Consider the following 27,665-nt stretch of genomic DNA (forward strand, 5'->3'; position numbering starts at 1 on the left):
ATGCAAAATGTAACGTAATGACACTAAAACAACGTAATGAGTAATGAGTGTGTAATGACACTAAAACAATAATAACAAAAAGGAAAATTCTTTGAACATGAACGTCTAAAAGCTAGTATTGAATAATGATAATTCCAAAGAAAAAGAATATATACATGCTAAATAGTGTTCAACTGCTTATTGTTAACTGTCGTGTATACTTATCATGTCGACGAAAAGTCAAAGATGTCACACACGGCACAATAATAACCAAACAGCTTAAAATCCCGAACTACAGTATACGCAAAAGTGCCAAATCAAGGCAAACCATCAATTCTGTTTTTTCTTGTAGCCTGCTCAAGCTCAACATGTTTCAAATATTATGAAAATTTTGTTATTCTTTTTTTGGGGTCATGTTCGTATATGAGACCAGGAACAATTCAAAGACAAAAGAAACGAATAAAGTCTATGGAAGTATGAGTTTGACTAGGTGTTATTTTTTGGATTTAAGTCGTACTTTTCAACATCGTCTACTCAGATAAAGCCGTCCTCTTATATATATAGGACGAACCCACCACCACAACTTGTGTTCATCTTCCTACTAATTTCATAATCATTTCATGCTTCTCATGTTACATTCTTCTTCAACTCTTTTGAATTATTATATGTTAATGATCATTTGTTTGTTTTCAAACCCATCTGGCGCACATTACTTCGCTTGATGCAATTAAGGTATATTATCTGATTGAGGTGATGCTTCCACGTCTTTATATTATAATAATCTCTCCCCCAACCTTTTATTTTAAAAAATCCTAACTTTCAATTTCTTGAATCATCTCCAAAATTTGGGTTCTTATTACAAAAGTTGCGATCTTTCCTCTCTGGGTCGTCTCAATTGGAGCTAGTTTAGCTAAAGTTCCGATCTTTCTTCTCCGGGTTCGTCAGAATTTGAGCTGACTTGAGCTTTTACAAAGTCATGGGCAATTGTTTTGCCAAAAACAATGGATTGATGAAGCCGCAGCAAAATGTGCATACCAATAGATCAGTTGACGTAGGAGTAGTGACCAACCAAGATCCACCGTCGTATACTCCACAGGCGAGAGCCACCACTCAGCAGCCGGAGAAACCAGGTTCCGGGAATAGTCAACCACCACCGTGGAGAACGGCGGCTGCAGCACCGGGACCAAGTCCCAAGACCACAAAAAGCAATTCGATTCTAGAGAACGCTTTCGAAGATGTGAAGCTGTTCTACACGTTGGGTAAAGAGCTAGGTCGAGGGCAGTTTGGGGTAACGTATCTTTGCACTGAGAACTCAACGGGGAAGAAGTACGCTTGCAAATCGATCTCGAAGAAGAAGTTGGTGACGAAAGCTGATAAGGATGATATGAGGAGAGAGATTCAGATAATGCAGCATTTGAGTGGCCAGCCTAATATTGTGGAGTTTAAAGGAGCTTATGAGGATGAGAAAGCTGTGAATCTGGTTATGGAGCTTTGTGCTGGTGGTGAGTTGTTTGATAGAATTATTGCCAAGGGACATTACAGTGAGAGAGCTGCTGCTTCTGTCTGTAGACAGATTGTGAATGTTGTCAAGATTTGTCATTTCATGGGTGTGTTGCATAGAGACTTGAAGCCTGAGAATTTCTTGCTTTCTAGCAAAGATGAGAAGGCTTTGATCAAGGCTACTGATTTCGGCTTGTCTGTCTTCATTGAAGAGGGTAAAATAATCAAACTTTTCCTTCCCTGGTTTTTTGGTTTAGTGGTTGAGTTGAATTATCATCATCATCATCATATGAGGTTTTAGTACATTTTGATGATGTTGTGTGTGTCTAGAACAGAGATGAGTCATGGATTTAAGGTCTTTGTTGTATTACTTGTGCGTGTCTTGTGTCTCTTGATTCTGTGAATAGCATAAAGATTAGACCGTACTTGATATTCTGTGATAGAATTTAATCATTTGGTTGTTTCTTCTTCTCTTTACAGGAAAAGTATACAGAGATATTGTTGGCAGTGCATACTATGTTGCTCCTGAAGTCTTACGTCGTAGATACGGGAAAGAAGTTGATATTTGGAGTGCTGGAATCATATTATACATTCTACTCAGTGGTGTGCCCCCATTTTGGGCTGGTAATGCGATATTCTCTCTCTCTTTCTTGCTCTGCCTTTTTGATTTATATGTTGCTGACAGATAAACATGTTTGATATGCAGAAACCGAGAAAGGTATTTTTGATGCTATATTGGAAGGCCATATCGATTTTGAGAGCCAACCATGGCCGTCAATCTCCAACAGTGCCAAGGATTTGGTGCGTAGAATGTTGACTGCGGATCCAAAACGGCGGATTTCTGCCGCTGATGTTCTTCGTAAGTAACTCACATAACCTTTTGAAGACATTTTACAGAGCCGAAAACACAATGCGGGATTCAGGAAGTTTCCATTATTGGATCCTTTTTGATCCGGAGACTTGCTCTACTGTTTTGTGCAGAGCATCCATGGCTTAGAGAAGGTGGAGAAGCATCAGACAAGCCAATTGACAGTGCTGTTCTCTCAAGGATGAAACAATTTAGAGCAATGAATAAGCTAAAGAAACTTGCTTTAAAGGTGAAGTCAAGATTTTTCAAATATACAAATGTGCATTGTGTTTCTGTGGTACAATTTGGTGTCACTGTTTTAGTTATGCTCATGATGAGATTTTATAGGTCATAGCGGAGAATATTAACACGGAAGAAATCCAAGGATTGAAGGCAATGTTTGCTAACATAGACACAGACAACAGTGGCACAATCACTTATGAAGAATTGAAAGAAGGATTAGCCAAACTGGGATCAAAACTCACAGAGGCAGAAGTGAAGCAGCTCATGGATGCTGTAAGTTGGTCAAAAACTATTTTTTCACCTATTTTGTTCATGTACTTTGAGAACTCAGATTCCCGGATTTGTGCTTAGGCTGATGTTGATGGGAATGGATCAATCGACTACATCGAGTTTATCACTGCAACAATGCATAGACACAGGCTTGAAAGTAATGAGAATCTCTACAAAGCCTTCCAGCATTTTGACAAAGACAGCAGCGGGTAAGCAACTCTGTTTGTCTCGGTTTTTGTTGTTCTTCACTGATATATCTATAAGCAAGATGGTGACCTTTTTTTTTTGGGATCATAATGTGCACACAGATACATTACAATCGATGAATTGGAAGCTGCATTGAAGGAATATGGAATGGGAGATGATGCAACAATCAAAGAGGTTCTCTCAGATGTTGACTCGGATAATGTAAGTTGAAATAATAATCTCTTCTTTATCTGCTTTTTCTTCTTTCAAGGAAACTTGACTTTGACCATAACATTTTGCTCCTCTTGCAGGATGGTAGAATCAACTATGAAGAGTTTTGTGCGATGATGAGAAGTGGAAATCCACAACAACAACAACCGCGGCTGTTCTAGTGGACATTGCTCCTGGAACTCTTTTTGTTTGTATCTAATCCAGTAAGTCAGGAGCTGAACTAATGTTTTGTTCAGACAAAAACCACATAAAGAGGAAGATACTCAAAACTCTGATTGCTTGTGTATTTCTTTTTTTCCACTTCTGTTTTGTCCTTTGTGTTCTGTGCTAAGGCTGTTGTGATATGAGAGAAAGAGAGGTGTCATTTTAAATGTTACGATTTTGATTCTTCCTGTGTTAACAATTTACCTCAGATCCTCTACGCTGTCCATTCCATCAATGTCAAAAAAGACTATATTGCCCGTAAAGCAGAGCAGTATTTATTTCCCTACATTAATACATTACAGAGGCACAAGTATGTTTGGGCAAATGGCTTAGCTCGACTCCAAATTTCCCCTTAGTGGAATAAAGATAGACTAGTGAACCCAAACCAGTAGGTTCAAATCGAAAGTGATTAACCGTGTAGACCTTGCACCATAAGATATTAAGATTAAGTTATTCAGTTGGCTAATATTAGCTACCAATAGCATTATTCAGAGAATATCAAAAGCCAAACCAGCAAGAAAACCAAACTAAACCAAAACACAATACATATATAATCCTATGCCTAAAACAAGACATAGCTTCTTGTCCTAAACTGTCACCATATAAGAAGATTACAAAAATCTTGTTTGAATGAACCAAACCTGGTTAGAGGGTATTCTGGTTCAAGGTAAATGAACTATATAATTTTACAAATGATACAATACCATTAGACAAGAAGCTATGTGGTAATGCATTAGAGATAAGGTGATTTTCTCAAGGCTGTAATCATGTGGTAAGCGGCGGAGCTTTCTGCTTTCTTGATCTTGGATTGTTCATCTCCCTTCATGTATAATGTATTTTCTTTTGTTGGGATCTTAATCTTAGCTGAGCAAACAAATCTCTTTCCTTTCACCGAGCTTCTCTCTTCCTCAACGCTGAAAAGAGTTAAAAACACAGTAACAAAATGTTTTAAACTATGGATTACCAAATGTGTTCTGCTTTCTTAGATTATAAGACTATAAAATATTCAAAGATCAAATCAGTTTGGTTTTTGGATCATCATGATCTTTGTTAAGCCAGCAAGTCTTACTACAAATGCAAGTGAATGTAATCTTCCATAATATAGGAGTAAGATTAATACCTGTAGATCGGTTTAGGCCACTTTTTCTTTAAGCAAATCTCAATCAACTTTGTTTTCGCATATTTAAACTCAATTTGTACACTATCCTCATCAATAACCATTTCAACGGGAAGAACTTCTGACAACTGGCGTAAGGCTTCCTTACCAGCTATCAGCCTTGCGATATCTTTATTCTCAGCTCTCCCAGAAGCCACAAATTTATCATCAAGATATATATCAGCAATACTGTTATTGCCATCTTTCCAGTTCCTGATGTCGATTCGCTTCTTATGTTTGTGACATAACTTAAAAAGCTTAGACACAGGTTGAGGTTGCTTCTCCAAATCATCCAGTGTTACTATTGGTTCCAAAAGGCCCCTAAAGATCTGCAAACCGACAATAGGCAACATTAAACTTTAAGAAAACAAAGACAAGATATAAAGAAAAGACACAAGAAGAAGTAGATACATACCACCCAGAGCCTTTGTAGATCAAAATTGACATCAACATAAACAGCTCCAGCTAGAGACTCCAAAAGGTCAGCAAGAACTTTTGGGGCTTTGACTAATCCACCATATGCCACTGAAAAGTCATCTTCTTTCCCCACCGCATCTGAGAACTCTTTAACCTATCCAATGACACCAAAAACACACACAACTTGATGAGAATATCACAAGAACATGTTCTCTCAATCTCAAGATAGTTTAAATTGTTTCAGTACAAGAATCACTCTGTTCCCAACCCTAAGGTTGTTCTTGATAAGGGTTACCTTTTCATCTAAGGAAGGAGCATTGCGTCGGAGAAATCGATAGAGACCATGATTAAGAGCGACACGAGCGAGTTTCTCAGTACTCACATTAGCTGCTCTCAACAGAGACAACTCGTGTGGCTCAAGGCTAGGGTACGTTAGGTATAAGTAATTCGAGATGGCTAGACCAATAGCACTATCGCCTACGAACTCAAGCCGCTCGTAAGAAGGATGGTCCGTACAAGAGGTGTGCGTAAGCGCTTCTTTTAAAAGACTCTTGTTCCTGAATCTGTAGTTGAGAATCTTCTCCACTGCTTCCATAGACTCCATCTCCGGCGAAACAGGAACGCTTGGTGGTGGTGGTGCGGATGGGGAAAGAGCATTATTGTAGAAACGGTGGGTATCGAGTGGAGGTGCCGTAGACGATGATGATGGTGGAAGTGAATTGGATAAGTTATGGCGAGTGATCGCCGGGAAATTGTACTCCGGTGAGAAAAAGTGATCCATGGGAGAGAAGAGAATCTAAAGCGACACAACACAACAGTGATGATGATGATGATGGGATGAGTCTTCTTCTTTGTTTTTTATTCTTTTTTATTCATTGACTAAGTAAGTATTTATTATAGTCTTCAGGACAAATTAGGAAAAGGAATAAAAATTGTTTTTTTTTTCTTGGGTACAAAATATTTAAAGGGGCAATTTTTATTTGGCTTAAACCCTAAAAACTGAGTTTTTATTTGCTTTCTCAGTATTGGGTCGATGAAGAGGTGTGTGCTTTGTTGATACATCTCGAGTGTAGTAGGTTATCGAAGACCGAAGGGGAGTTTCAAAGGTTACTTTTCTACTCTGTTTATTTCGCGATTTTTAGTTTCTGTTCGCAATTTTGGGTTTTTGTATTGCGATTTGTATGACAGATTCGTGTTTTTTTTTTATTGGTTCTCTCACACCTCATAAATGGGTTCTGAGTTTTGATTGAATGGATTAGGGTTTTTTGGGTGTGAGTGTTGTTCTGATATTTGGTGGAAATGCAGGTTTTTGATCATGGAGGGAGAAGAGAGTCTGTTGGATGCTATCAATGAAGAAGATGGATTTGAAAACGTGGAGGATGTTGATATGGTTGATGTGGGAGAAGGGGAGATTCTTGTGGAGCATGATTTAGATTCTGGGGAGAGACCAAATGGTGATGGTGGCGGTGATGGAGACAAATATAAAGGAGGGCTTTTGGGTAAGAAGGATGGACAGGATCAGCCAAACAAGAACAAGAAGAAGAAGAAGAAGAAGAAGAAGAGAATAGGCCCTGCGATTGACAAACCCATGAGTGTAGACTGGTAATTGATTTTTTTTTTCTATATGTCTGATGTTGTTATGTGAATACTTGGTGGAGCTGCATGATATTGGCTCTGGTTGAGACTTTGCTCACAGTTTGATGATTTTGTTTTTGCAGGTTTGTTAGAGATACCTGTAGACGCCTGAAGGAGAAGAAGTCTTACATGATATACACGGCTGTTGGGTGTCTTGGAATGGCTGCCTTAGGTGATCTTGTCAATGAGGTATTAATTGCATACACTACTACTACAAGATGTTTTCTATGTTTTTGCAGTCGAAAGACTGTTTGATCTGTGTGCGACCAGCATGAGTGGCAATCTTGTTTAGCTATATTGTTTCCACCTGCAGTTCAAGATGTTTTCTAGTTGGAGCGTTCTTTGCTGCTTCAAATACTGTGCCTTGTGCTGAGATATAGCTGGTGAAAAGTTCATATGTTATAGGTTGTGATATTTTCTTCTTCCCGTGTACACATCAGTGTTTTCTCTGTTTTTATTGATGTAGACAATGTGGACTACACCATGTGTGGATAGATGATGACTACTACAGTGTCATTCATCTATGTCAACTATATTACCATAATCAAGAGATGACTGTCTGTCTTACCAATTCTTTATGAATTGCTCTCTCTGTTTGCTTGAACTTGGTTAGGATTATATCTATTCTGTATTGCAAGAGTCATGCCAAAAGTTTTAACATATAACTGATGATGGCAAGAAATATATTTTTGTCTTAGGTGGAAGCAATTGAGACCTGTGGAGGTCAAGTGACTGTTGATGGCAGTAGGAAACGGACAGGTGGTGGTGTATTGTGGAACATCATCAAAGCGAGACAGCCTGCAGCTTACAGAGAGATAATGAAAAAGACCAAGGAGTTTGAGGTTTGTTCTTGCCAATTGTCTTATTACAACATGCTAGACCATTTTTTCTTTCCTATACCTCTGTGTCTTATACTATTCAAACATGCTAGACCAAGGAGTTTGAGGTTTGTTCTTGCCAATTGTCTTATTACAACATGCTAGACCATTTTTTCTTTCCTATACCTCTGTGTCTTATACTATTCAAACTTTGCAGAAACAATTTAGGTACCCAAACACGAGACCGAAAAGAGATCAGGGTAGCTCCTCCGAAGGACTTGCCTCTGCAGATGAAGCTCTTGTCAATGAGATGTGTGATACGCCGGTAGCTGAGCAGACTGAATCCAAACCGCAAGTAGAAAGGAAGCCTGTTCATGAGAGGATCAGAGTACCTGTTTCATATGATGACCTTTTCTCTCCTTCGGATGCTTAACAAGCACAACATTCTTCTGCTTGAGCTCATTTATTACCTGTTTGCCTTCAGATTTTTTTTTGACTAGGTAAACAATATATCTAAGCAGCTGGATTGCTTTTTGTCTTGTGGAAAGCAATGATTTTGTTGAGGAATGCATTAACCAATTTATATATACCAAATTACTAACTACCAAAGTATATTACACAAACTTGAGCATCTACCTAGAAAGTCACTACATAACATCAACCAAAGCTTTGCATAAAGATGTTCGTTTGTTAAATTTCTCATTACATGACGCAGCTTGATCTACACCACAATATGAAATAGTCGTCCTGGGGTTCTCTTTATGATTTTCTTGTTAATCCATCTTCTGTGAATATCTTCTCAACTGACATCATTGCTTGGACGAGTCATGTCTGTATAACATCACCTCTCGTACTGACCTTGGGTTCAGAGCTGGCCTCTCGTACAAACTTGGTGTTCGTATGCAGCTTACACATAGAGGATCATATTCGGAGAATCCGGGTCAACTTGTAAACCTGAAATTACAGTTTGAATCAATATATGACCTGATATGAATTCCCATGGCAGTGAATAACATAAAGAGAGAGATATAAAGAAAGCAAAAGAGATAGAGAACTGACTTGGGCAGTCCTGCTTGGCAAAAACACCTCTAAGCAATTTCGTTGACCATCAATCCTGCATAAATGTGGATTTGGTTCAAATGATAAACAGACAACGTCCTTACTTCGTTGACAACTAGGATCTTACAACAATCAACTATGTGACAATTACAAACCTCTTGCTAATTGACCGTTGGAGATACTGGTCCTCCGATACAAGTCCTTGACCCCCATATTTTACTTCATCAGAGTTCAATATCATCTGCAGAATCCAGACAATATTCTTAGCCTCTTATTAGGTGAAACGCATAAATAACCCTTCTAGTAATGATAGTGTTCTATCCATGAGTAGACGAATACAGAAAACCACAGCAACTATATTTCATGGAATGAAACAACTGTTTCAACTGACAGACTCTTATTACCAAAATGACAGATAGAGGGTGGAATCTATACAGAGAATGAAAAACTTACGGTATATTCACCAGCTTCCTCTATGCCAACATCATACTTTTCATATGAATTTAATGGGTGGAAGTTAAAGATAAATAGGAAAGGACCCCTCGAGAATGAGATCACCTGTAGATGATGAAAAGTTGAATTGTAAGCAGGCTTATTGTCCAAACCCTTTCATAATTGATGCACACTTTGGCAGTCTCACTTTGCTAAGGCATACACTGTTATTATCTGGCTTCATAAATCTATAAATGTGTCTGGAGAAACCCTATTACAATGCATGAATGCAATTCGTTCTATTCCTAGCAAACACTAGCATGCCAGTGACTTTCAGGAGCTTAGAGAAGCCAATTCAGTGGGTACTTTGACGATTAATTTTCTGGTTCATACCCTAAACCCAAACAATATTAAGTGGAAAGAAGAAGCAAAAGGATTCAAATACCATATTTGCATCATTCACATGGTGGGTGCTGGGTAGACCTCTTGAAAGGATACCCTTGCTTTTATCCAAGTCCATTAGCTCCTACAAATAAGGAATGAGATCAGCAAAGCATTTCTTTTGATGCAAGAGGACATATGCTTGGAATATTTTCCATTCCTAACATGTAATTATATACAATATAATTCTTACAAAGATGGGTATAGTTATTGTTTAATAAGGAATCAGGATATACAACTAGTTGCTTCTGATATAAGATGAGCATTATCAGCAGTAAGTCTGTTTTAGTTCAAGTTTTCGAGACTTTCTCAGCTTGATAACATTCATTCGCCTCCGTTATAGCCAATACAGTATTGAATTGCTATAAAAGTTAAAGAATAAAGTTTTCAGAGATGCTAACTAAATCATGGCTATGGAAGCTGTACTTTTAGGTTTAAAGACTGATACCTTGTCAAACGAAAACAAGTGATGATGCACTCCACTTTTCAGCAGGTCCCAACGGCGGTTAGCAAGTGAAAACGAGAAGTTATTGCTCTGCGTTGGAAACTCAACCCTCTGACAAAAGGTGAAAAGGATTAAACGTCAAAAACATGAAGATGATGTCATTGGAACAGTGAGAATTAGGAGAGTTACCTCAGGATGTCCAAATTCATTTCCCATGAAATTGAGGTAAGCACGGCCACCAATTGTAAAAGTAATCAGTCTAATCATCTGGTTCAAGCAATGACAAGAAACGAAGCTTTCAGAAAATAAGTGAGACAAAAGCATGAATAAGCACTTCACGGAGAGGACACAAATACAAAATGAAGCTTGATGCAGCTCATAGGATGTAGAAATAAGAAATCATCTTCTCCTTCGCTAAACATTTTAGAAAACAAGAGTGGATTTACAACTGCATAAATGACAATAGAAGGATGTACTTGCACTATTTGATTCACCACCTAGTATTCTTAAATATAAAAGACACATTTGATGGGATTAAAGCAACAGCTAGCTACACAGAGAATTAAGAGTGGAATAGAGACAACGGTATAGTTTAATGAAAACAGAGGGCAGTTATTCAACAATCTTCCGGACTTCATCTTTTTAACTTTTGAATGCACAATTCAGAATAAACATTCAATCTCATTATACAGTTGAGTTCTCATCATGATGAAGGTATGCTAAGTTATGGAAGGAGTGTTTACAGAAGTAACAAAGGGGTACCTTATGTAGTGAAACTCCCCTGTCTAGCAATTGTCTTCCTCCAGGAGAACCATTATCGACTCCACCAAACAAGATTTCAGCAAATGAACGCCCTCCTGATATGGACTGGTGGAAAAGTAGAATAAACAGCAATGTCATTGCAACCTAAAAGTATAGTTGTGTAGTAGATATGAAAAAGCTTTAGACGTCTAAAGTTACAAAGTAAATACTTGGTTGTGGCATTCGGCATAGCTGAGCATCTTGTCGGCATACTCTTTGTTAGCTACCAATGTACTGACAATCTGCAGAACTGGCTAGAAATCAGAGAATAGGACAAAAGTATTGTTCTGTCATATATAACAATGGATACTTAAAAAGCTATAACCTTGCTCATGCTCCATTCATTATCCGGTACACTGTCAAGGAGAGAAACCCACATTTCTGACGCAGAAAGATTCACATAATAATCAAATCCAAGTCCACCTTGAGAAACTGGCTCACACAACCCAGGGTAATATGTTGCCTAAAAGCAAAAGGAAACTATATTAAGTTCCATAAGTGGGTAGATAGTGAAACCCAAAGATGCAGATTATCAACAGAAAATTTGAAAAAAATTGAGAAAGTTTATAAGAATCTTAACCGTTCTACCCACAGATACATCTGGCATTCATAAAAGATAATTCATTGAAAACTTTCTTTTTCCTGCCTATGATCAATTTAAATTGGCTTACACAAGCTAGTCGACATTATGGTTAATGTCATGTGCTGTACATGAGAAGTCACATATATACATGTTACTCTCTCACACCCCTTTTTATCTATATACATCATATTTGAAAAAAAAAGCATGAATTTTTTTCACTAACTGGTAGTACAGTACTAATTCTACTAACCAACACTTGCAAGACTAAAAACTAGAGATAATTTATTTTGTCCATAAAGATAGTTCAGACACTTAGTGATGTTCACTGATGAAAGTCGTGTTAGTAGCTAGCAGTCTAGCACCATCAATACTACCAATTAAGACAAAGCAATTCAATAAGGATAAAAAATTATTCAATAGCTTTACCGAAAAGGATGACAGCAGAAAAAAAAGAAAAAGGAATGATGTATAGCTTACATCCTCAGCAATTGTTATTATATTTGGATGTTGATCGTGCAGAATTTCATTGGCCAAAATGAGGTACATCAAAGCATCTCGGTCAACATACTGATTGCAATAGCTGCAGAGGACATACATCAACTATTTCACCCACTGTCACCAAAATCCAAATTACACAAAAGCGTAGCATCTAAAGAATGTAGATGTCTTACTCGTCCAAATCGTTGTTAAAAGAAGCAAAACCATTGTGCGTGTAAATCATTGAGGCAAGCGAGTGAAATTGGTAACCATCGACTTGATACTCTGTAATCCACCTACAAAAGCCAATTGCAACAGCATCAGATTCCTAAACCAAAAAAGTGCAAGATACTTTCCTTCTAGACCAAAAGGGTGAGAACAACTAATACAATTTGAATAAACCACATAACAATGTAGATGTCTTTACCAGTTCAAATTTGATATGAGAAAATGAAGAACATCCAAATCACCATATTTGAACATACGAGTGCCCCAGTGTTTGTGATGCCCTCTTTTACCTATTTCCACGATGAAAAATGGAACACTGTGTTTTTAGAAACGCTCATATTCAACTATGTCGGGCATGTTTGATCTCATATATAGACTTATAAAAGATTATGAACAACATTAGTTGTAACACGATTATGCTGCATGCTTTCCAGTTATGTACCAATGACTCAAAAAGTAAATTACTATTGTGGAAAATTACCATAATGAAAATAGCAATCATTTGAACCATCAAAGAGCGAAAGCCCAACCATCTGATCAGCTGCTGCATAAGAATGCACGATGTCCAAAAAGACAAGAAGTCCTAGGCCTGTATATAGATTAGATTATGTTTACTATGTGCTTCATCAACTACATTTTTGAATCAAAGGTTATACAACATCAGAAAGAGAAGAGAGGCGACAAATACTTACCATGTGCTTCATCAATTAAACGTTTGAAATCATCTGGCGTGCCATATCGGCTGCTGACAGCAAAGAAATTAGTAACCTGAAATGGTGACAGATACCAATTATGGCGAATGAGGAGAAAGATATATACTTTACATAATTTGATTCATTCGGTTCAAAGATATTAAAGAAGCAACTAGTTGTTTCCTTAATAGTTTGTAAAAAATTTCATCGAGAAAGCTAATGTACTAGGAATTCTGGTTATCATTCTAAATGAGATACACATTGCCCCCTAAGCAACAATTGTTTCTTTCCACTTCATTTCTATCAAGTTGTTCTCTTCTTTTCCCATATTTTTAACCGTTTCTCTCTATTCTATGAGTATTGTCCATTTTTTACCCGTCATTAGGCAACGACCTTCAAAAACTTTTATGCACAGTGAACAACGAAGCCAAGGATGATATAATCATAAGAACTTAAGAAGCTAGAGGTGGATAACTATGTATAAAAAGGATAGAATCAGACCGATAAACTAAAGTTAAAGTGTGAGAAGCTTAGCTTACTGACCCTATAACCAACAGTAAAATAATCTTTGTGCTCTGGGATACCAATCAACTGAATTGCATTGTATCCAGCTCTTTTCACATGAGGAAGGACCTGATGTTTGATAAACCACACAAATTAAGATGTGTGCATAATAAGATTGCAAGTAATATACACTGACTGCATAAGGAGGTACCTTCGTAGTAAATTCTTCGAAAGATGAAATTTTTGGCTCGGACCCACTAATCCCAACATGACATTCGTATATGCGCAAGGACTTTGGAACCTCTGGCTTGGGGTTCTTCCACTTGTATGCAGATTCAGGAGAAGGTTCCCAATGAATTGCGTAAGCTTGCTTTCCTTCATCCTCTATTTTATAGAAAAGTGAATAAATGCTTAATATATTGAAGAAGAAAAAACATAAACTAAATACATTTTCATGGAAACACAAAGGTAATACATTAAGGTTTTTTAAGAAATATTGCTGCATATAAACATCAGGCACACTAGAAAGGCTTCACAAGTTCTCTGAAGATTGTTGGTTCTGTAAGACTGTTGACCTAGTGCTTACAAAGTTTCTAGTAACTCTGGACATGGAAAACAGAGAGTACAAAAATAAAAATAAAGGACTCCTGTTATTCTGTTCCTTTCATGCAAATCTTTTTAAGCATGTGTCATCAGATAAAAGGAAAAGTTAATGCTTGCTTCCTTTTGTCTATGACTGCTACGCAACTTGTTATATTTATTATGCTACTCCTAACCATAGAAATACCAGACGCTATCATACCTGGTTGCACATACGTAGCCCAAGCAGGGACCCTTTCAAGCGGTCCATCAGGAGTATTGAAATACAATCTATACTTGCTTCCATGCGGAATAGCTGGAATGTATTTTTTCAACCATGCCTTTCTTCCTTTACGTGTCTCTAACCAATACGGAATTGGAGGTTCTTTCTCATAAAATTTCTTTGTCCATTCTGGAGATGTCACGACATTAAAGATATCATATGGTTTTCCTTGACCTTTATCAATGATGTCGCATGGAGGTAGATTACTTGGTGGATCATTTTTATGCTCCTCTTGATACTGTTTATATCTCGTTTCTGCATCTGGTATATCTCCTAGCTCTTCTAATGTTTGTGGACCATTCGGACCAAACAGCTGCTCGTATAGTTTGGCAGGAACTTCATAGCGGTTTTTAATAAAACGGTCCTCACCAGGTTCCCAATACTCATCATTAGCTTTCTGGAAGATTTCTTCAGCTGATACACCACTATCACCCTTATCATAGTCATCAACATAGTTATACTGCTGAAAGTATAGTTCGTCTTGTTCTTCACCCTCTCTTAACTTATCTTCAAGAATAATGAACCAATACCCAAAATCATCATGGCCAAATAGGCCCTCTCTGGCGGAATTTTCTGTAGGGGACCATCCGTTGAAATCTCCGATTATAGCACCATAACGAGCACCTGGATTTACGGTTAGTTAGTATCCTCATGCAAAATCACTGGCGTGAAAAAAGCTTCCCAACAGGCGCAACTTATTAAAGCAAGTTTCAGTACATCATTCTTTCGTTCTGAATCCTAACGAAGCATTAATGGAACTCTAAGATTTGAGAATGAGACAGAACCTGGACCCCAGTCCATAAAGTCAACCCGGTGTTCCATATGACGATGCATCCCAAGTAACTCAAATCTACAGGGACAAGAAGGCAATTCATTAGACAAAGTATTTTGCATACACATCAGTCACTCCTCTAATAGAAAACTTATTTTTCTGACACGCACAGCATAAACAATGAAGCTTCAGGAGACTTGCTAGTCAATAAGAAGTGTTAAATTAAATCCAGGATTAAAAAAATCGTCTGGTGAAAGGAACTGGGACAAAGAGGATACATACCCTGAAGCAAGATCTCTGAAATCAAAGTGGCGTTTGAGAATCTCATCTTTAAGGTCTTTCACAGCTTTATGCCTACAGGTTTAACAAACATACAAACTTATATATACACAACTGTAATCAAAACTAATCAAAATTGAGCCTTTAATTGTTCTCCCTAAACCAAATGGAAAAGTGAAAACTCTTTGTTCTGATAAAAAAAATTGAACCTTTAATCTACCTTTCTCGGAGAAATTGAGCAAAGATTCTGTCAGCGATTCCGAGTTTAGTGAGAAACCCAACTGGGTCAACTCCAGCCTCGGCGTCGCTAGTGCTCTGACTCTTCTTTTTCTGCTTCTGCTGGCGTGGTCTCTCGGCGGCGAAGCAAGTGATTTTCACCTTTATTTTCCTGGGGAAATTGACCCCTGAGATTCTCAGCCGCCTTGTATCGGAAACGAAGAGATTGTTCGGGTGGAAACAGAATCTGGTTTGATTAGAGAGGGACACCATTTTTGTTGGTGTCACAGAGAGAGAGAGAGAGTTACAACGAAGAAGATTTGTTCATACTCACTCACTAAACTCACACTCAGGGTTTTAAGATAAGAGAGGTTTTTGAGTCGATGACGAGTTCACTCGGTCTTCCTGGTATTTTCTCAATTTGAAATTGAACCAAACCGAGTGTAATTAAACCCGGTTCAATCTCGAACCGATTGATTCGAAAGTATATGGTACACCTGGATTTTTGATCTTGACCACCTTTATTTTTTTTAATTAAAGTAACACACGACTGTGACTTTTTTTGATAATGTATTAATTAATACACATATTTACAGATTTTTAGATGCTAAATTTGGCTTTTTAATTAAGCAACAGTTTTGCTCTTTGTCTTAACAGCAATCTCCAAATTTCTTCTTGTGATTTGAAGCTCTCTTGTGTAATAATGCATTCTGTCTATAACCATTGCCAAGAACAAGATAGTCCCTTTTTCACACACATACAAAAGAAAAAGAAAAAAAATCAAGAATCTTTATAGATAAATATCAATCACACAAGAAAATGGTGTATGAATGACATATATATGTATGGTGTTTTTATGCTGATATGTTTACCCATGAGGAAAGCTTCGAGGAGGCGATTTGCAAACATGACTTGATCGGTCGAGTTTGCTACACCACCAGATTCGGAGACCCTTGTGTTGATTTGAATCGTGCTGTACATAACCGAGCCAAACAACACAAGCATAGTGGCTGCGACCGTTTTCGCAACCAGTGGTCCTCGACCTTGCTTTGATATGTCTAGCAATTTCACTACCACTCTTCTCGCTGGTGTCCCGAACCCGAGTGTTAAAATCAGGACGGCTTCGATTGATACGATCGTGAATAGAAGCTGAAACATCTCGACGAACATGTTTTGTTAGTACATGGAGTAGTTTAAAACGGATCAAATACAAAATTAATGTTATAAAAAAAACGTGTTGATGTGTAGGAAGAATAACAAGTTGCTTGACGCAAATGGTAACTGATTATGTAGACCTAAGTATTTGGAATGGAATACTCATATGCTTTGTGTGCTCTCAGCCTCTCAGGATTCAAGGAACGAATGATATCTTTCTTTTTTTTTTTTCTTTTTTTTTTTTTTGTAGTTTTATCAGTATTACGAGAGTTCGTCTTACTAAAGTAAAAATAACAACATAAACAAAATATGTAAAACTCTACATTTCCTGAATATAGTATGTGTGAAACTAACTAACAAAAAAAAAAACATATGTGAAAATTATTTAAGAAGTTATTGGTTTGTGAACGTATGTCCAAATTAAAAATACGAAGACTCAAATACAAAAATAAACTTTATAAAGATTCTACAAAGACTTGAATTGTGCATACGGTAGATTTTCAAACCAATTAAAATACAAAACTTATAAACCTGGTGTACTTTTTGTTTTTTCTCCATACGACAAACTAATAACGACATAAAAGAATTTGTTAAGCGGATGACTAAATTAACTGTGTGGAATGTTTCTGGCATCTCATGAGCCGCTCTCATTCAACGATCATATCGAATGTGACTTGATCAAAAATATTACAAAATTTTATTAATGCCAATGATTTGTGTATAATCTTATATTAATTTCTATATATAAGAACATTCAAACAACGGCTGCATATAGATTCCGTCGATTTGACATGAACATTTTATCTGTCAAGCTATGATGTTGATCCAGTCATCTTTATATGCTGTTTAGCAGGGGATCTTAAGGTATTTTGATGTGCATGAACATCTCATTTAATTTAACCAATCATATATATACACATTATGAAAATAATTAAATTGTGAACCCATCAAATACAAAATTACTGTAACTAAAAGAAAACAGAACCTCTATTGGTTGTGAACTTGTGACTATAAAATTATTAGTATTCTGTTGTTATAAAATTGTCATAAATTTCTAAACAAAAAATAAAGTAATTGAGTAAACAGAACCTCTATTGGTTACGAACCTCTATTTATGAGTACTAATTAATCAGACACTATGGATATGTCGTATCGATAAGATCAGTCCACCTAAAAATCTTATGATCTATAGAACTTTGTTAGAAGATATCTAATATATTATGTAAGAGCCTAAGAGGAGCGTGTTAGTGTTACGTGTATCATTTTTATCAATTATATACATCAAATTGCTAAATGTTAACTGAAAATAATAAAGATTCTATTTTATATACGAAAACGTAATGTGTGTATATGGTGTCCATGTTTAGTATGATTTCCAAATGAAAAATGAACTTTTGCCATTAACTTAATAGTCGTGTCTCCCAAATTGTATTTCTTTGGCACATTGCATATCGCTTTCCCACTAATCCTACGCAAATGTTTGTAAAATCCGAATTCTAACCAAATCCTTTACTATATATAGTCTGTAATGGACGAAATAACAATCCATTATATGTTAAAACAACTAAACAATAGAACACGTTATTCATGTTGGTTCATTTTATTTACTTTATAATTCTTCAGTGTGGGATCCGAGGTTAAAATTTACACTTATTTTCATTGAGTTTTGAACTTTTGCAATGGCCAAATAATGAAATTGCATTCAGAAAAAGTCGACCATTGGTCAATACTCAACCGTAAAATTAAAAATAACTAGATGTTGACAGCAAAAAGTTAACCACTAGCTTTAACTTCGCTTGATTTATTTTTTACATACGTAACACCTTACATTATTTCTGTAATTATTACGGTTACGATATTATGTGAATTAGGGCTGGGTATTCGGGTTATCCGTTTGGGTTCGGGTATTACCCGTTCGGGTTCGGGTTAATGGGTAATGGAAAATAGAACCCATTCGGGTATTTTACTATGTTTGGGTTCGGTTCGGTTCGGGTAGTACCGGGTTCGGATCGGTTTAGGTTATAATTTTTAGAACCCAATTAGTACCCGAACTACCGGGTACCCGAAAAAATATAATTAAAATTAATTAAATTTAAATAAATTTAGTTAAAATTTGACTTATGTGACAATATATTTTAGATATTTTGATTATTTTTGATATTTAGGTATAAAACTAAATGAAATATTCAAAATTATAATCATAACTTTAGGGTAATTGCATTATATTAATGATAAATATTATAAATATGTTTATATGTTCGGGTTTATTGGATACCCAAACGGGTACCGGATATTACCCGACCCTAACCCGAACCCACGGATATTAGAATATAGAACCCAATAGGGTTTTATAGGCAAACCCGAACCTAACCCAAACCCGGTTTTTCGAGTCGGGTTCCGGGTTGGATATTCGGGTACGGTTTTTATGCCCACGCCTAGTGAATTGTCAAGAAAAGCCATACGGCATACATTATAAGAAGCGAGGGAACAAGTTAAATATAGATGTACTATAAAGGTTTAGAAAAAATAGTTTAATGATGATAGTCAAGTTTGACTAAAGTGACTATTAGCGGTAAATATAATTCGAACGATAAATATATATATATATATTTTTTAAAAGCTTTGAGCAAATAAAAAAAATACTAATAGCAGATAAATAAACAAAATAAACAGAATTAGTCTTCTATATTGTTTTCCCTGTTGTATATATACACATTAATCTTGTAACATATATTAAAATATTTGCAAACGCATTCTAAACCTGACAAATTGGCTATAGAAAATACCATATATAAGAATGGTTCTAAGAAAGAAAAAAAAAACTATTTTTGTTGAGACTTGCACGTCATGCTATGTGGTTTTTCAATTTTTATTTCCCCATATAATGGACTAAGCCCAAGGATACTCAGTCTCTCTCTCACCTTAATCTTTCTTTCCTCCATTAATCTCTTTGTTGCTCTCTCTCACACACACTAATCACAGCCATGAGAGACGAACCACTTCTTCAGAAAGTTAGGATTCAAGAAGACATTGAATCATCAGATAAAGGGGTTCGTGTAAACGACGGTGATGGTCCCGTCACTTTAATTCTACTCTTCACAACCTTCACTGCTCTTTGCGGCACCTTCTCCTATGGCACTGCCGTAAGTTTCTTCATACTCACTTCTTCTTCTTCTTTTTTGTGCTTTTTCTGTATTTTTCTGTTAAACTGAACACATAAGCCCATTAAAGTTATCATAAGTTTGAAACGAAAAAATAAGTTATAACTTAATTGTTATAAATGTTCGAAATAAATTTATGATGGCTATCGCTCAGTGTTTCGTTGGTTCCCTTTTGATTTCTTGTAATAATGTTTGAAAGAGGAACGTTTTTGTTTCTCTTAAAATGTCTAAATCTTATATATGTAAAAATCAAATCAAATCAGAGAGAAGGATGTATCAATAAGTTATAAGGAGTATGCTGTCGCGAAAAGCAACATTGTTTTTATGATTAATGACCAAATGCGTATTTTAGGTTTATTTATTTTATTAACATGGCAGGCCGGCTTTACATCACCAGCTCAAACCGGGATTATGGCAGGACTGAACCTTTCTTTGGCTGAGGTCAGTGCTGAGTTGTTGATCTTATTCCCTGTGTGCTGATACAAAATCTTATTTAATTAGTTAATCGTCCTCTTACCAAAATATAAATTTACAATAGATGGATTGTCACAAATATAAATAGTACGTATATAAGATATAAGTTAAAGTGTTGACTACGGGGTAGTGTGGTAAAGAAAATATACAAATAGTGGGGGTTTTTGAAAACTAATTTTACATTTTAGATAAATGATCATCCGCCAAGTGAACGTGTAAATTGCCCTAGCCAGTATAAATTACTTATTATTTTTTGTATTTAATCAGGGGTCCAGGCCGTTTGTTTCATTTGGGTATACCTTCATAGCCTGCCTTGATCCGTTATTCTCGTATATATATTAGTATTTAGATTTTCTATAGTTAATTTTTTTTTGTTGGTAAATTACGTAAGCGTATAGATGCAATCTATCAAGAAACTGTTTAGATTGTACTTTTTAATTTTGTTGGTCTTTTATGTTCTCTTCCTATGATTTGTATCTTATCTATCCCTTGTTTAACCATCTTTTGATGGTGTTTTTTGGCATATGTTACTTTTATTTTCTTCGCTTTGGATGTATTTCTTCTCCTACTAGAGGTTGAGACTCTTTAATTTTATAAAATTGAAAAGTTTGACCAAAAAAAAAAAAGAGTATATATATGCTAGTAGTGTCATTGTAATAAAGTTTGCTAGGAGTAATCATTTTCATATAGATATTAACCATAACCATTTTAACATAAATGTAATTAAGTTGTTCCGTACATGGATGTAGTTCTCATTCTTTGGATCTGTCTTAACAATTGGTGGACTTGTGGGAGCAGCGATGTCGGGAAAACTTGCTGATATACTTGGTCGAAGAGGCGTAAGTTCTTTTATATTTATCCTTTTAATAATTAATTTATCATCGTTACTAAAATTACAATTAATTCCATTACGTAGATAGTTTATTTAGAAATATTAACTCCAAAAAGAAAAAGAAAAAACAGCGTTTTGATGAATGATAATGCGCAGGCTTTGTGGGTTTCAAACTCGTTTTGCATGGCCGGCTGGCTTATGATCACCTTCTCTCAGGTTTCTTATAACTTCTAACCATCATTTTAATTTTTCAAAATTTTAAATAGCCTCTGTTTGCCACGTATGACATTAGTTTAGTCGTTTGAATGTTTCATGTTCCACGACTATTATTTATTGTAGCTACAAAAGATCTTTCAAATCAAAAGTTCAGACGAATTAATTATTTGCTGTTTCTAATAAATGGTTTATATTATTGAAGGCGACTTGGTCCCTTGATATCGGAAGACTTTTTCTCGGGGTCGCAGCTGGCCTAGCTTCTTACGTGGTACGTAATTTAATATTTCGCCTGATAACTACTAGGATTTAATTAGTTTTCACTACAAGCAACCAATAAATTAATTGTTTAACTCCAAATCTAATCTTAGGTACCAGTCTACATTGTAGAAATCGCGCCCAAAAAAGTTCGAGGCGCGTTCTCTGCGATCAACTCGGTAATACATTGCAAAAATAAAAAGAAATTGTTTTTTACTAGTTTAATTTTTTTTTTAATATTTTTCTTTTTATATATAACAGCTTGTGATGTGTGGTAGCGTTGCCGTCACATTCCTCGTTGGATCAGTCATTTCATGGCAAAAATTAGCTCTCATAAGTAAATCTTCGACTCTCTTTATTGAAAGGAACATATAAATAGATTTTAAAGTTGTATTCTTATGATACTTAACTAGTATAATTTAAAATTTACAATCAAGTTCATAAAATAATCGCTTTGTGTCGTTTGGAGTTGTGCAGGCACGGTTCCTTGTGTTTTGGAATTCGTCGGTTTATTCTTCATACCGGAGTCTCCTAGGTGGCTGGTAATTATTTAATATTGTTCCTATCAATTAAATACAACATACTTTTGAGAATCGTTACAAGTAAGTTGAACAATTTTTTTAACAATCTTTGTAATTTATAGTCTAGAAATGGTCGGGTACAAGAATCGGAAGTTGCACTACAACGCCTAAGAGGAAACAATACTGATATCACCAAAGAAGCGGCAGAAATCAAAGTAAATAAAATGTTCAAGAAATAGACACTACTTAAATTAAATACGATCAATATAATAGTTTAAAGAATATATATTTTTATTGTTCTTTTTACAGAAATATATGGAAAATCTTCAAGAATTCAAAGAAGATGGATTTTTCGAGCTCTTCAATCCACGATACTCTCGTGCCATTACTGTAAGAATCTTTTGATTATTAATTGAAAATTTTATGTGTTTGAGGCTTTACTAATTGCTGTAATTACTGTAGGTGGGAATTGGATTGCTAGTACTACAACAACTCGGAGGTCTCAGTGGCTATACATTTTACCTGAGCTCGATTTTCAAAAGATCGGGTAATACTTTAAATATAATCTTTCAGTGAGAAAAGAATTATTTTGTAAGAAAAAAAAAATCATATTATGTGAAACGAAATTAATATATAATTTAATTGTTTTTGCAGGCTTCCCGAACAACGTAGGAGTGATGGTTGCAAGCGTGGTACAGTCTATAACGAGCGTTATAGGAATTATAATCGTGGATAAATTTAGGAGACGATCGCTTTTAACGGTTATAGCTTATTTAAAATTCTTTTAGTTATATAGTGTATAATGTATATATAGTAGAGAATCAGAAGTTAACGTCGTTGAATTACTTATTTGCAGGTTGCGACGATCATGATGTGTTTGGGGTCATTAATTACTGGACTATCGTTTCTGTTTCAGGTTCTTTTAGATAAAACTAAAACTTATAAAGATATAGTAGTGATTCTAAGAAAAAAAGGTGCTTTATTACTTTGATTTTTTTTTTTTTCAGTATAACTGATCAAGCAATCAAAACTAATTTGCAGAGCTATGATTTACTTGAAAATTACACCCCGGTTTCAACATTAATAGGAGTGTTGGTACGTACTAGTACTACATAATAATTTCGTTTAAGTCCTCCTTCTTAAATGAACATAATTTATAACTTTGCTTAAGGTACATTTACCGACTTTTGTTTTAGGTTTTTCAAACTTCGATCACAATCGGAATAGGAGGTATTCCATGGGTCATGGTGTCCGAGGTAATCATTTGTCTTTACTCTTTAGTAGTATGATGATCGTAACGAGATGAATAGTACAATATATAGCTAATGTTTAAAATTTAATATGGACGATATCGTATATAGTCAAGATAAATTGAAAATATTTAAACATTGATTATATTGGTAAGATAGATTTAAATAAATATTATTTTAAATGCTTAAAGAAGTGCTTAGAAATATATAGAAAAAACGTAGCTACATTATAAAAACAAGAAAACTCATTTTATGTCCATGCAAATGATAAATGCATGCTTTTTTTTTTGTATGAGCCGATTAAAAATGTTCTTAACTGTTTTGTCTGCCCATATAGAATATAGTTATTATATCTGAAAATATTATAAGTTGATCGGTGCTAAGTTGCTAACATTTAATTCAATTCAATATGTAATGTAGATAAAAATTAACCAGTCTATATCTAACTAGCTATTCTATTTCGTTGGGTGATTATAGATGACACCGATAAATATAAAGGGATCAGCAGGGACGTTATGCAATCTAACTAGCTGGTCCAGCAATTGGTTCGTCTCTTACACTTTCAACTTCCTCTTCCAGTGGAGCTCTTCCGGTAATTCTCTGATCATTTTTATACAAGTATCTAAATAAATCCACCAAAATTTTGATCAATTTAATCATTTTTTGATAAATAAAACTTGTAGGTGTGTTTTTCATATATACGATAATATCGGGTGTGGGCATCCTATTTGTGACGAAAATGGTACCGGAGACTCGAGGCCGTTCGCTCGAAGAAATTCAGGCTTCCATTACCCGATGATAACTTTGTAAAATTATTTATATTTCTTTTCTTTTTACTTGGTGTCAAATTCATATAATTGTAAACATGACCTCACTTATCAATTAATTCAGAGTTGTTTGGCCAAAATTAAAATATGCATAATTTGCATTTCCATCGGTGACTTAATCACCGTATGATTGGTTCATTTTTTAAGGTTAGTTGTTCATGTTTTGGGATACATATACAAAACAAATTTGAAGTTTGAATAAACATGTCCTATTACTTGAGTTTAAATTTGGATGGTAACGTACGACCATATAAGAGTTACTGCTATCCAACCATGGTTAGTTAATTAGTTAAAAAATATAGTCTGGAACTCTGGATATATGTAGACTGTAGTACTATTCTACGTAAGCAAAAAAGGAAAAAAAAAAATGTTTACCTCAGTCACATAATTGTAGTTATTCGGTTTTGTTCACGGTCCAAGAAAATTAAACAGATCTAAAATCCTCAAAAATCGTTTACGTCAGTCAAATAATATGCGTGTTAAAAGTTCTCTCTCATTCTCTCATTTACATGCACTCATGCAGTACTATTCTATTGTTCTTTTTGGTTCATATTTGGATTGTACGATATTTGTATCTCATTGAGTAAATTGCACTTAGAGTCTGATTCCAGTGTAGACGGTACGTTTCAGATTCATCTATATGAATCCACATAGATGGTTATTTCAAAAATATTTCAAATATAACTAGGAGTATGTAGGATGCTGCTGGCTATTATTATTATTATTATTAGCTCACACATTTTTTTCCTATATTGGCATACTTTTGGGAAAAAAGGCTTTGATATTGTCGTGCATCGTCGTTATAATGTTTACATCGAATCTTTTTTAGGGTTAAACATTAAATTGTCCTCATCGTTTGCGTTGACTAATAGTCGAGTTGAATTATAAGGTCAAAGAAACCTTGAAGAAGGTATATATAGTCGCATAAACTAGTCACCAAGTATGTATAGCTCGATTAACTTGTAACTAATTCATTTATTTTCTGATCAGACCCGATAATAACACAAAATCATGGAACGAATAACTTTAGGTGAATAATATATTAATGGATCTCATAGTATTACTTTGGTAAGTAGAACCATTGCCATGCATAGCGTTCCATGCTTTAACGTCAATATATTGTAGCTCTCATCAATGACGTCCACCACCGAAACCACCTCCAGCACCGGCTCCACCACCGAATCCACCACCGGCACCACCTCCAGCTCCTCCTCCAAATCCACCGCCACCGCCAGCTCCACCTCCAGCTCCTCCTCCGAGTCCACCCCCAGCACCAGCTCCACCTCCAAACCCTCCACCTGCACCACCGCCAGCACCACCCCCAGCACCACCACCAAATCCTCCGCCGGCACCACCACCTCCACCAAGACCACCACCGCCTCCAGCACCACCTCCAGCTCCTCCACCAAATCCACCTCCAGCTCCACCACCAGCTCCTCCACCTAAACCACCACCTCCGCCTAAACCACCGCCGCCTCCAGCTCCTCCGCCTAAACCACCTCCAGCTCCTCCCCCAAGTCCTCCACCTCCTCCAAGACCGCCTCCTCCACCAAGGCCGCCGCCTCCACCGAGACCACCGCCTCCACCGAGACCACCTCGATGGTGGAAGAACGTCTTTTGATCTTCGAGACCACTCTTAAGCTTCCTGTTAGCGACGCTAGCAAATGAAGTGAAAGCGAAAGAGCCGACGAGTAAGGCAACAAGAAAGAGTGACTTGGAAGCCATGTTGATAATCTTTGTGTTTTGTGTATGTGATAATGAGGAACTCTGTCAGCCAATAAGGTGTTTATATAGATCATGTAGCATGAGGTTGAAAGAATCGAAGAATTGAATAAAAAGAGAAAGTAAAGATTTCGAGTGACTAATTATCATCAATTCATCTGCCCATCTAATTCATGTTGGCAAATTTAATGCAATCCCTAACTACCAGTGTTGACAAACATGTTACTCATCCACATGTAGTAGACCCCTTCTTTTATTCTTAGTCTGTTAGTACTTAATAGTAGTCATTTTCTTGCCTTTCACATTTAGATTTGGGTGTAGGGTTGATATATGCATCTGAGTTTTTAGATTTTTCCTATGTCCGGAGTTATTTAATGTTTGTGATTATATGTTTTTTTACACTTTGTAGTGTCTACCAGTATTCAAAAACGAAGGTATATATATTATTGTGTTTACGATATACATAAACTTTACACATTACATATGAAATCCAAAATGTTCACGAATTTTTTTGTTTCTGTTAATTATCCTTGGAAAAGGTTTAGATTCGGCATCTGCCTCGCACTGGCACATTGTGTAATTCAATCTCGTTACGTTGTTTAATGTTTTATTGTAGTAAAAATATTCATCTTTCATTTTAATTTATAGAAAAGAGAATAATACCTTGACGCAAAAAAAAAACAAGAAAAAAATGAGAATAATATACAACAGGCTTATATGTTTTCAAGACATGGTAGTCTTCCTGGATTGAATGCTTTCTTCTTAATGACGTTCTCATCCATAATATGAGCATCTAATAATAACAGTCAAATTTCTGGGGTCCTAATACTAATAGTAACCTAAAACCAACTTGAGTCAAAATTTGCATCTCAAGACTATACGAAATACGATTGAGATTATTCTGAAAAATGTTTGACATCAAAACAAATAAAAAGTCTACGTAAATGTGGTAATACAGGAAAACACGATACATGATGGTACAATTACAATGATATTGGATCTGTATATGTTCCATAGTTTTCTATATAATATCATGTTTTTCACTAATGTATTGCCTTTCACATTTAAATTAGGGTGCATGGCGGGGTTGATGCAACTTAGGAGGGTGTATTGAACTGAGGATTTAAGGAGATTTAGGAGTATTTTTAAATCCCTAGTTATTTAACTAGTGATTTTTAAAAATCATCTGAAATTCTATGTTATTGAATGTGAAATTTATTAAAATCATTTACAATATCTTGTTATTCAATCAATAATTTCTAAATCTCACTTCAAATATACTGTTATTCAAAAAATCACAATTTTTTAAAAAAATCTATTAAATGTGATTCTAGAAGACTTTTCTAACGTTTTTAGTTCAAAAATATGTCTTACCAAATCACACCTGTGAAGGTGAAATTTTAAAATAAGATTTCAGAAATTTTTTTATTCGACACCAGTTGCAATTTTTTTTTTGCAACTCTCTCTCTCTTCTCGTTCTCTCTTCTCTCTTTATTATGGAAAAAAACTTAAAAATTTCCAGCAAATCTCATAAAATCCTCAGTTCAATTTCATGTTACAGGATCCAATCCTTTATCAGCTTTGAGATAATTGAAAACTGGATTCGATTTTTTATTTTTATTTCAAGAGCCAAGTGAAGAATTCTTAGGATTGAACTGAAGATTTTAGGAGACAAATCCCAGCAAATTGAACTGAGGATCCTTCACTTAGGACAACTTAGGATTTCAGGAACGCAAAACGAAATTGAACTGAGGATTTCAGGAACCCTAACCTCAATACACCCCCAAATCTCCTAAAATCTTTGGATATCAAAAAACCCAAAAAAAAAAAACTGCAGATTTGATTTTGATTCACGTTTTGATGAAATTGGTGTTAACTGGAGGAAATAGTATTGAATACTAGGTGCTTCCCCACGCAACGCGTGGGTTGTGGTGTAGTTGGCACTTTCTTGTTTTTTTTTTTGGTCTTTTCGTTT

At 35.7% G+C, this 27,665-nt stretch overlaps 7 protein-coding genes across 9 annotated transcripts; 3 read left to right on the top strand and 4 right to left on the bottom strand.

The window, feature by feature from the left end:
* Nucleotides 1-471: 471 nt before the first annotated feature.
* LOC104746446 (calcium-dependent protein kinase 9) lies at nt 472-3,723 on the top strand. 2 transcript variants are annotated; one of them, XM_087489293.1, is made up of 9 exons: nt 472-729; nt 845-1,694; nt 1,960-2,103; nt 2,186-2,338; nt 2,461-2,576; nt 2,675-2,842; nt 2,921-3,048; nt 3,148-3,247; nt 3,337-3,723. In XM_087489293.1, exons 2-9 carry the CDS (start codon nt 956-958, stop codon nt 3,415-3,417), a joined length of 1,629 nt encoding a protein of 542 aa, XP_087345419.1. In that variant the 5' UTR covers nt 472-729; nt 845-955; the 3' UTR covers nt 3,418-3,723. The 2 variants fall into 2 exon arrangements, with proteins under 2 accessions (XP_087345419.1, XP_087345418.1); XM_087489292.1 differs by having other exon boundaries at nt 516-711.
* Nucleotides 3,724-3,988: 265 nt separating this feature from the next.
* LOC104746447 (ribonuclease 3-like protein 2) lies at nt 3,989-5,883 on the bottom strand. Its single transcript, XM_010467928.3, has 4 exons — nt 5,329-5,883; nt 5,032-5,187; nt 4,581-4,945; nt 3,989-4,374 (listed from the first exon to the last, which is right to left on the bottom strand). The coding sequence occupies exons 1-4, from the start codon at nt 5,812-5,814 to the stop codon at nt 4,194-4,196; spliced, it is 1,188 nt and encodes a 395-aa protein (XP_010466230.1). The 5' UTR covers nt 5,815-5,883; the 3' UTR covers nt 3,989-4,193.
* A 119-nt stretch (nt 5,884-6,002) lies between these two features.
* Nucleotides 6,003-8,090, top strand: LOC104746449 (uncharacterized). Of its 2 annotated transcripts, XR_015582648.1 has the most exons (6): nt 6,003-6,139; nt 6,339-6,635; nt 6,752-6,857; nt 6,982-7,073; nt 7,367-7,510; nt 7,704-8,090. XR_015582648.1 is itself a non-coding variant. In XM_087489294.1 (5 exons), the coding sequence occupies exons 2-5, from the start codon at nt 6,349-6,351 to the stop codon at nt 7,917-7,919; spliced, it is 753 nt and encodes a 250-aa protein (XP_087345420.1). In that variant the 5' UTR covers nt 6,003-6,139; nt 6,339-6,348; the 3' UTR covers nt 7,920-8,090. The 2 variants fall into 2 exon arrangements, 1 of the variants encoding a protein (XP_087345420.1); XM_087489294.1 differs by lacking the exon at nt 6,982-7,073.
* Nucleotides 8,041-15,675, bottom strand: LOC104746448 (1,4-alpha-glucan-branching enzyme 3, chloroplastic/amyloplastic). The gene is made up of 21 exons (XM_010467930.3): nt 15,282-15,675; nt 15,065-15,136; nt 14,796-14,860; nt 13,951-14,634; nt 13,360-13,532; nt 13,188-13,277; nt 12,645-12,720; nt 12,434-12,541; nt 12,152-12,242; nt 11,919-12,020; nt 11,725-11,827; nt 10,990-11,127; nt 10,835-10,906; nt 10,626-10,730; nt 10,053-10,130; nt 9,867-9,974; nt 9,423-9,503; nt 8,999-9,103; nt 8,701-8,786; nt 8,546-8,600; nt 8,041-8,440 (listed from the first exon to the last, which is right to left on the bottom strand). Exons 1-21 carry the CDS (start codon nt 15,548-15,550, stop codon nt 8,408-8,410), a joined length of 2,694 nt encoding a protein of 897 aa, XP_010466232.2. The 5' UTR covers nt 15,551-15,675; the 3' UTR covers nt 8,041-8,407.
* A 104-nt stretch (nt 15,676-15,779) lies between these two features.
* LOC104746450 (uncharacterized) lies at nt 15,780-16,527 on the bottom strand. The gene is made up of 2 exons (XM_010467932.3): nt 16,150-16,527; nt 15,780-16,021 (listed from the first exon to the last, which is right to left on the bottom strand). The coding sequence occupies exons 1-2, from the start codon at nt 16,445-16,447 to the stop codon at nt 15,903-15,905; spliced, it is 417 nt and encodes a 138-aa protein (XP_010466234.1). The 5' UTR covers nt 16,448-16,527; the 3' UTR covers nt 15,780-15,902.
* Nucleotides 16,528-19,342: 2,815 nt separating this feature from the next.
* Nucleotides 19,343-24,048, top strand: LOC104746452 (putative sugar transporter ERD6-like 13). The gene is made up of 17 exons (XM_010467934.2): nt 19,343-19,575; nt 19,972-20,034; nt 20,817-20,906; nt 21,056-21,115; nt 21,318-21,383; nt 21,484-21,549; nt 21,632-21,707; nt 21,848-21,912; nt 22,014-22,106; nt 22,201-22,281; nt 22,354-22,438; nt 22,546-22,652; nt 22,748-22,807; nt 22,933-22,986; nt 23,088-23,147; nt 23,619-23,733; nt 23,825-24,048. Exons 1-17 carry the CDS (start codon nt 19,417-19,419, stop codon nt 23,938-23,940), a joined length of 1,416 nt encoding a protein of 471 aa, XP_010466236.1. The 5' UTR covers nt 19,343-19,416; the 3' UTR covers nt 23,941-24,048.
* Nucleotides 24,049-24,923: 875 nt separating this feature from the next.
* Nucleotides 24,924-25,849, bottom strand: LOC104746453 (uncharacterized). The gene has a single exon (XM_087489398.1). The coding sequence runs from the start codon at nt 25,691-25,693 to the stop codon at nt 25,100-25,102; it is 594 nt and encodes a 197-aa protein (XP_087345524.1). The 5' UTR covers nt 25,694-25,849; the 3' UTR covers nt 24,924-25,099.
* Nucleotides 25,850-27,665: the final 1,816 nt, after the last annotated feature.

The sequence above is a fragment of the Camelina sativa genome, chromosome 15 (assembly GCF_030686135.1).
Source record: "Camelina sativa cultivar CO46 ecotype springtype chromosome 15, ASM3068613v1".
In the NCBI taxonomy this organism is placed as follows: domain Eukaryota; kingdom Viridiplantae; phylum Streptophyta; class Magnoliopsida; order Brassicales; family Brassicaceae; genus Camelina; species Camelina sativa.

Coding starts and splice junctions, on each gene's coding strand:
- LOC104746446 (XM_087489293.1), top strand. CDS start 956: ATGGGCAATTGTTTTGCCAAAAACAATGGATTGATGAAGCCGCAGCAA. Junction 2,104..2,185: donor TGTGCCCCCATTTTGGGCTG/GTAATGCGATAT, acceptor TTTGATATGCAG/AAACCGAGAAAGGTATTTTT. Junction 2,843..2,920: donor TGAAGCAGCTCATGGATGCT/GTAAGTTGGTCA, acceptor ATTTGTGCTTAG/GCTGATGTTGATGGGAATGG.
- LOC104746447 (XM_010467928.3), bottom strand. CDS start 5,814: ATGGATCACTTTTTCTCACCGGAGTACAATTTCCCGGCGATCACTCGC. Junction 5,188..5,328: donor CTCCTTCCTTAGATGAAAAG/GTAACCCTTATC, acceptor GTCATTGGATAG/GTTAAAGAGTTCTCAGATGC. Junction 4,946..5,031: donor ATCTACAAAGGCTCTGGGTG/GTATGTATCTAC, acceptor GTCGGTTTGCAG/ATCTTTAGGGGCCTTTTGGA.
- LOC104746449 (XM_087489294.1), top strand. CDS start 6,349: ATGGAGGGAGAAGAGAGTCTGTTGGATGCTATCAATGAAGAAGATGGA. Junction 6,858..7,366: donor TAGGTGATCTTGTCAATGAG/GTATTAATTGCA, acceptor TTTTTGTCTTAG/GTGGAAGCAATTGAGACCTG. Junction 7,511..7,703: donor AAAAGACCAAGGAGTTTGAG/GTTTGTTCTTGC, acceptor CAAACTTTGCAG/AAACAATTTAGGTACCCAAA.
- LOC104746448 (XM_010467930.3), bottom strand. CDS start 15,550: ATGGTGTCCCTCTCTAATCAAACCAGATTCTGTTTCCACCCGAACAAT. Junction 12,243..12,433: donor TGATTGCTATTTTCATTATG/GTAATTTTCCAC, acceptor TCGTGGAAATAG/GTAAAAGAGGGCATCACAAA. Junction 10,131..10,625: donor GGGGAGTTTCACTACATAAG/GTACCCCTTTGT, acceptor TGCTTGAACCAG/ATGATTAGACTGATTACTTT.
- LOC104746450 (XM_010467932.3), bottom strand. CDS start 16,447: ATGTTCGTCGAGATGTTTCAGCTTCTATTCACGATCGTATCAATCGAA. Junction 16,022..16,149: donor CCTCGAAGCTTTCCTCATGG/GTAAACATATCA, acceptor TGTGTGAAAAAG/GGACTATCTTGTTCTTGGCA.
- LOC104746452 (XM_010467934.2), top strand. CDS start 19,417: ATGAGAGACGAACCACTTCTTCAGAAAGTTAGGATTCAAGAAGACATT. Junction 21,116..21,317: donor TTATGATCACCTTCTCTCAG/GTTTCTTATAAC, acceptor ATATTATTGAAG/GCGACTTGGTCCCTTGATAT. Junction 22,653..22,747: donor GGAGACGATCGCTTTTAACG/GTTATAGCTTAT, acceptor ACTTATTTGCAG/GTTGCGACGATCATGATGTG.
- LOC104746453 (XM_087489398.1), bottom strand. CDS start 25,693: ATGGCTTCCAAGTCACTCTTTCTTGTTGCCTTACTCGTCGGCTCTTTC.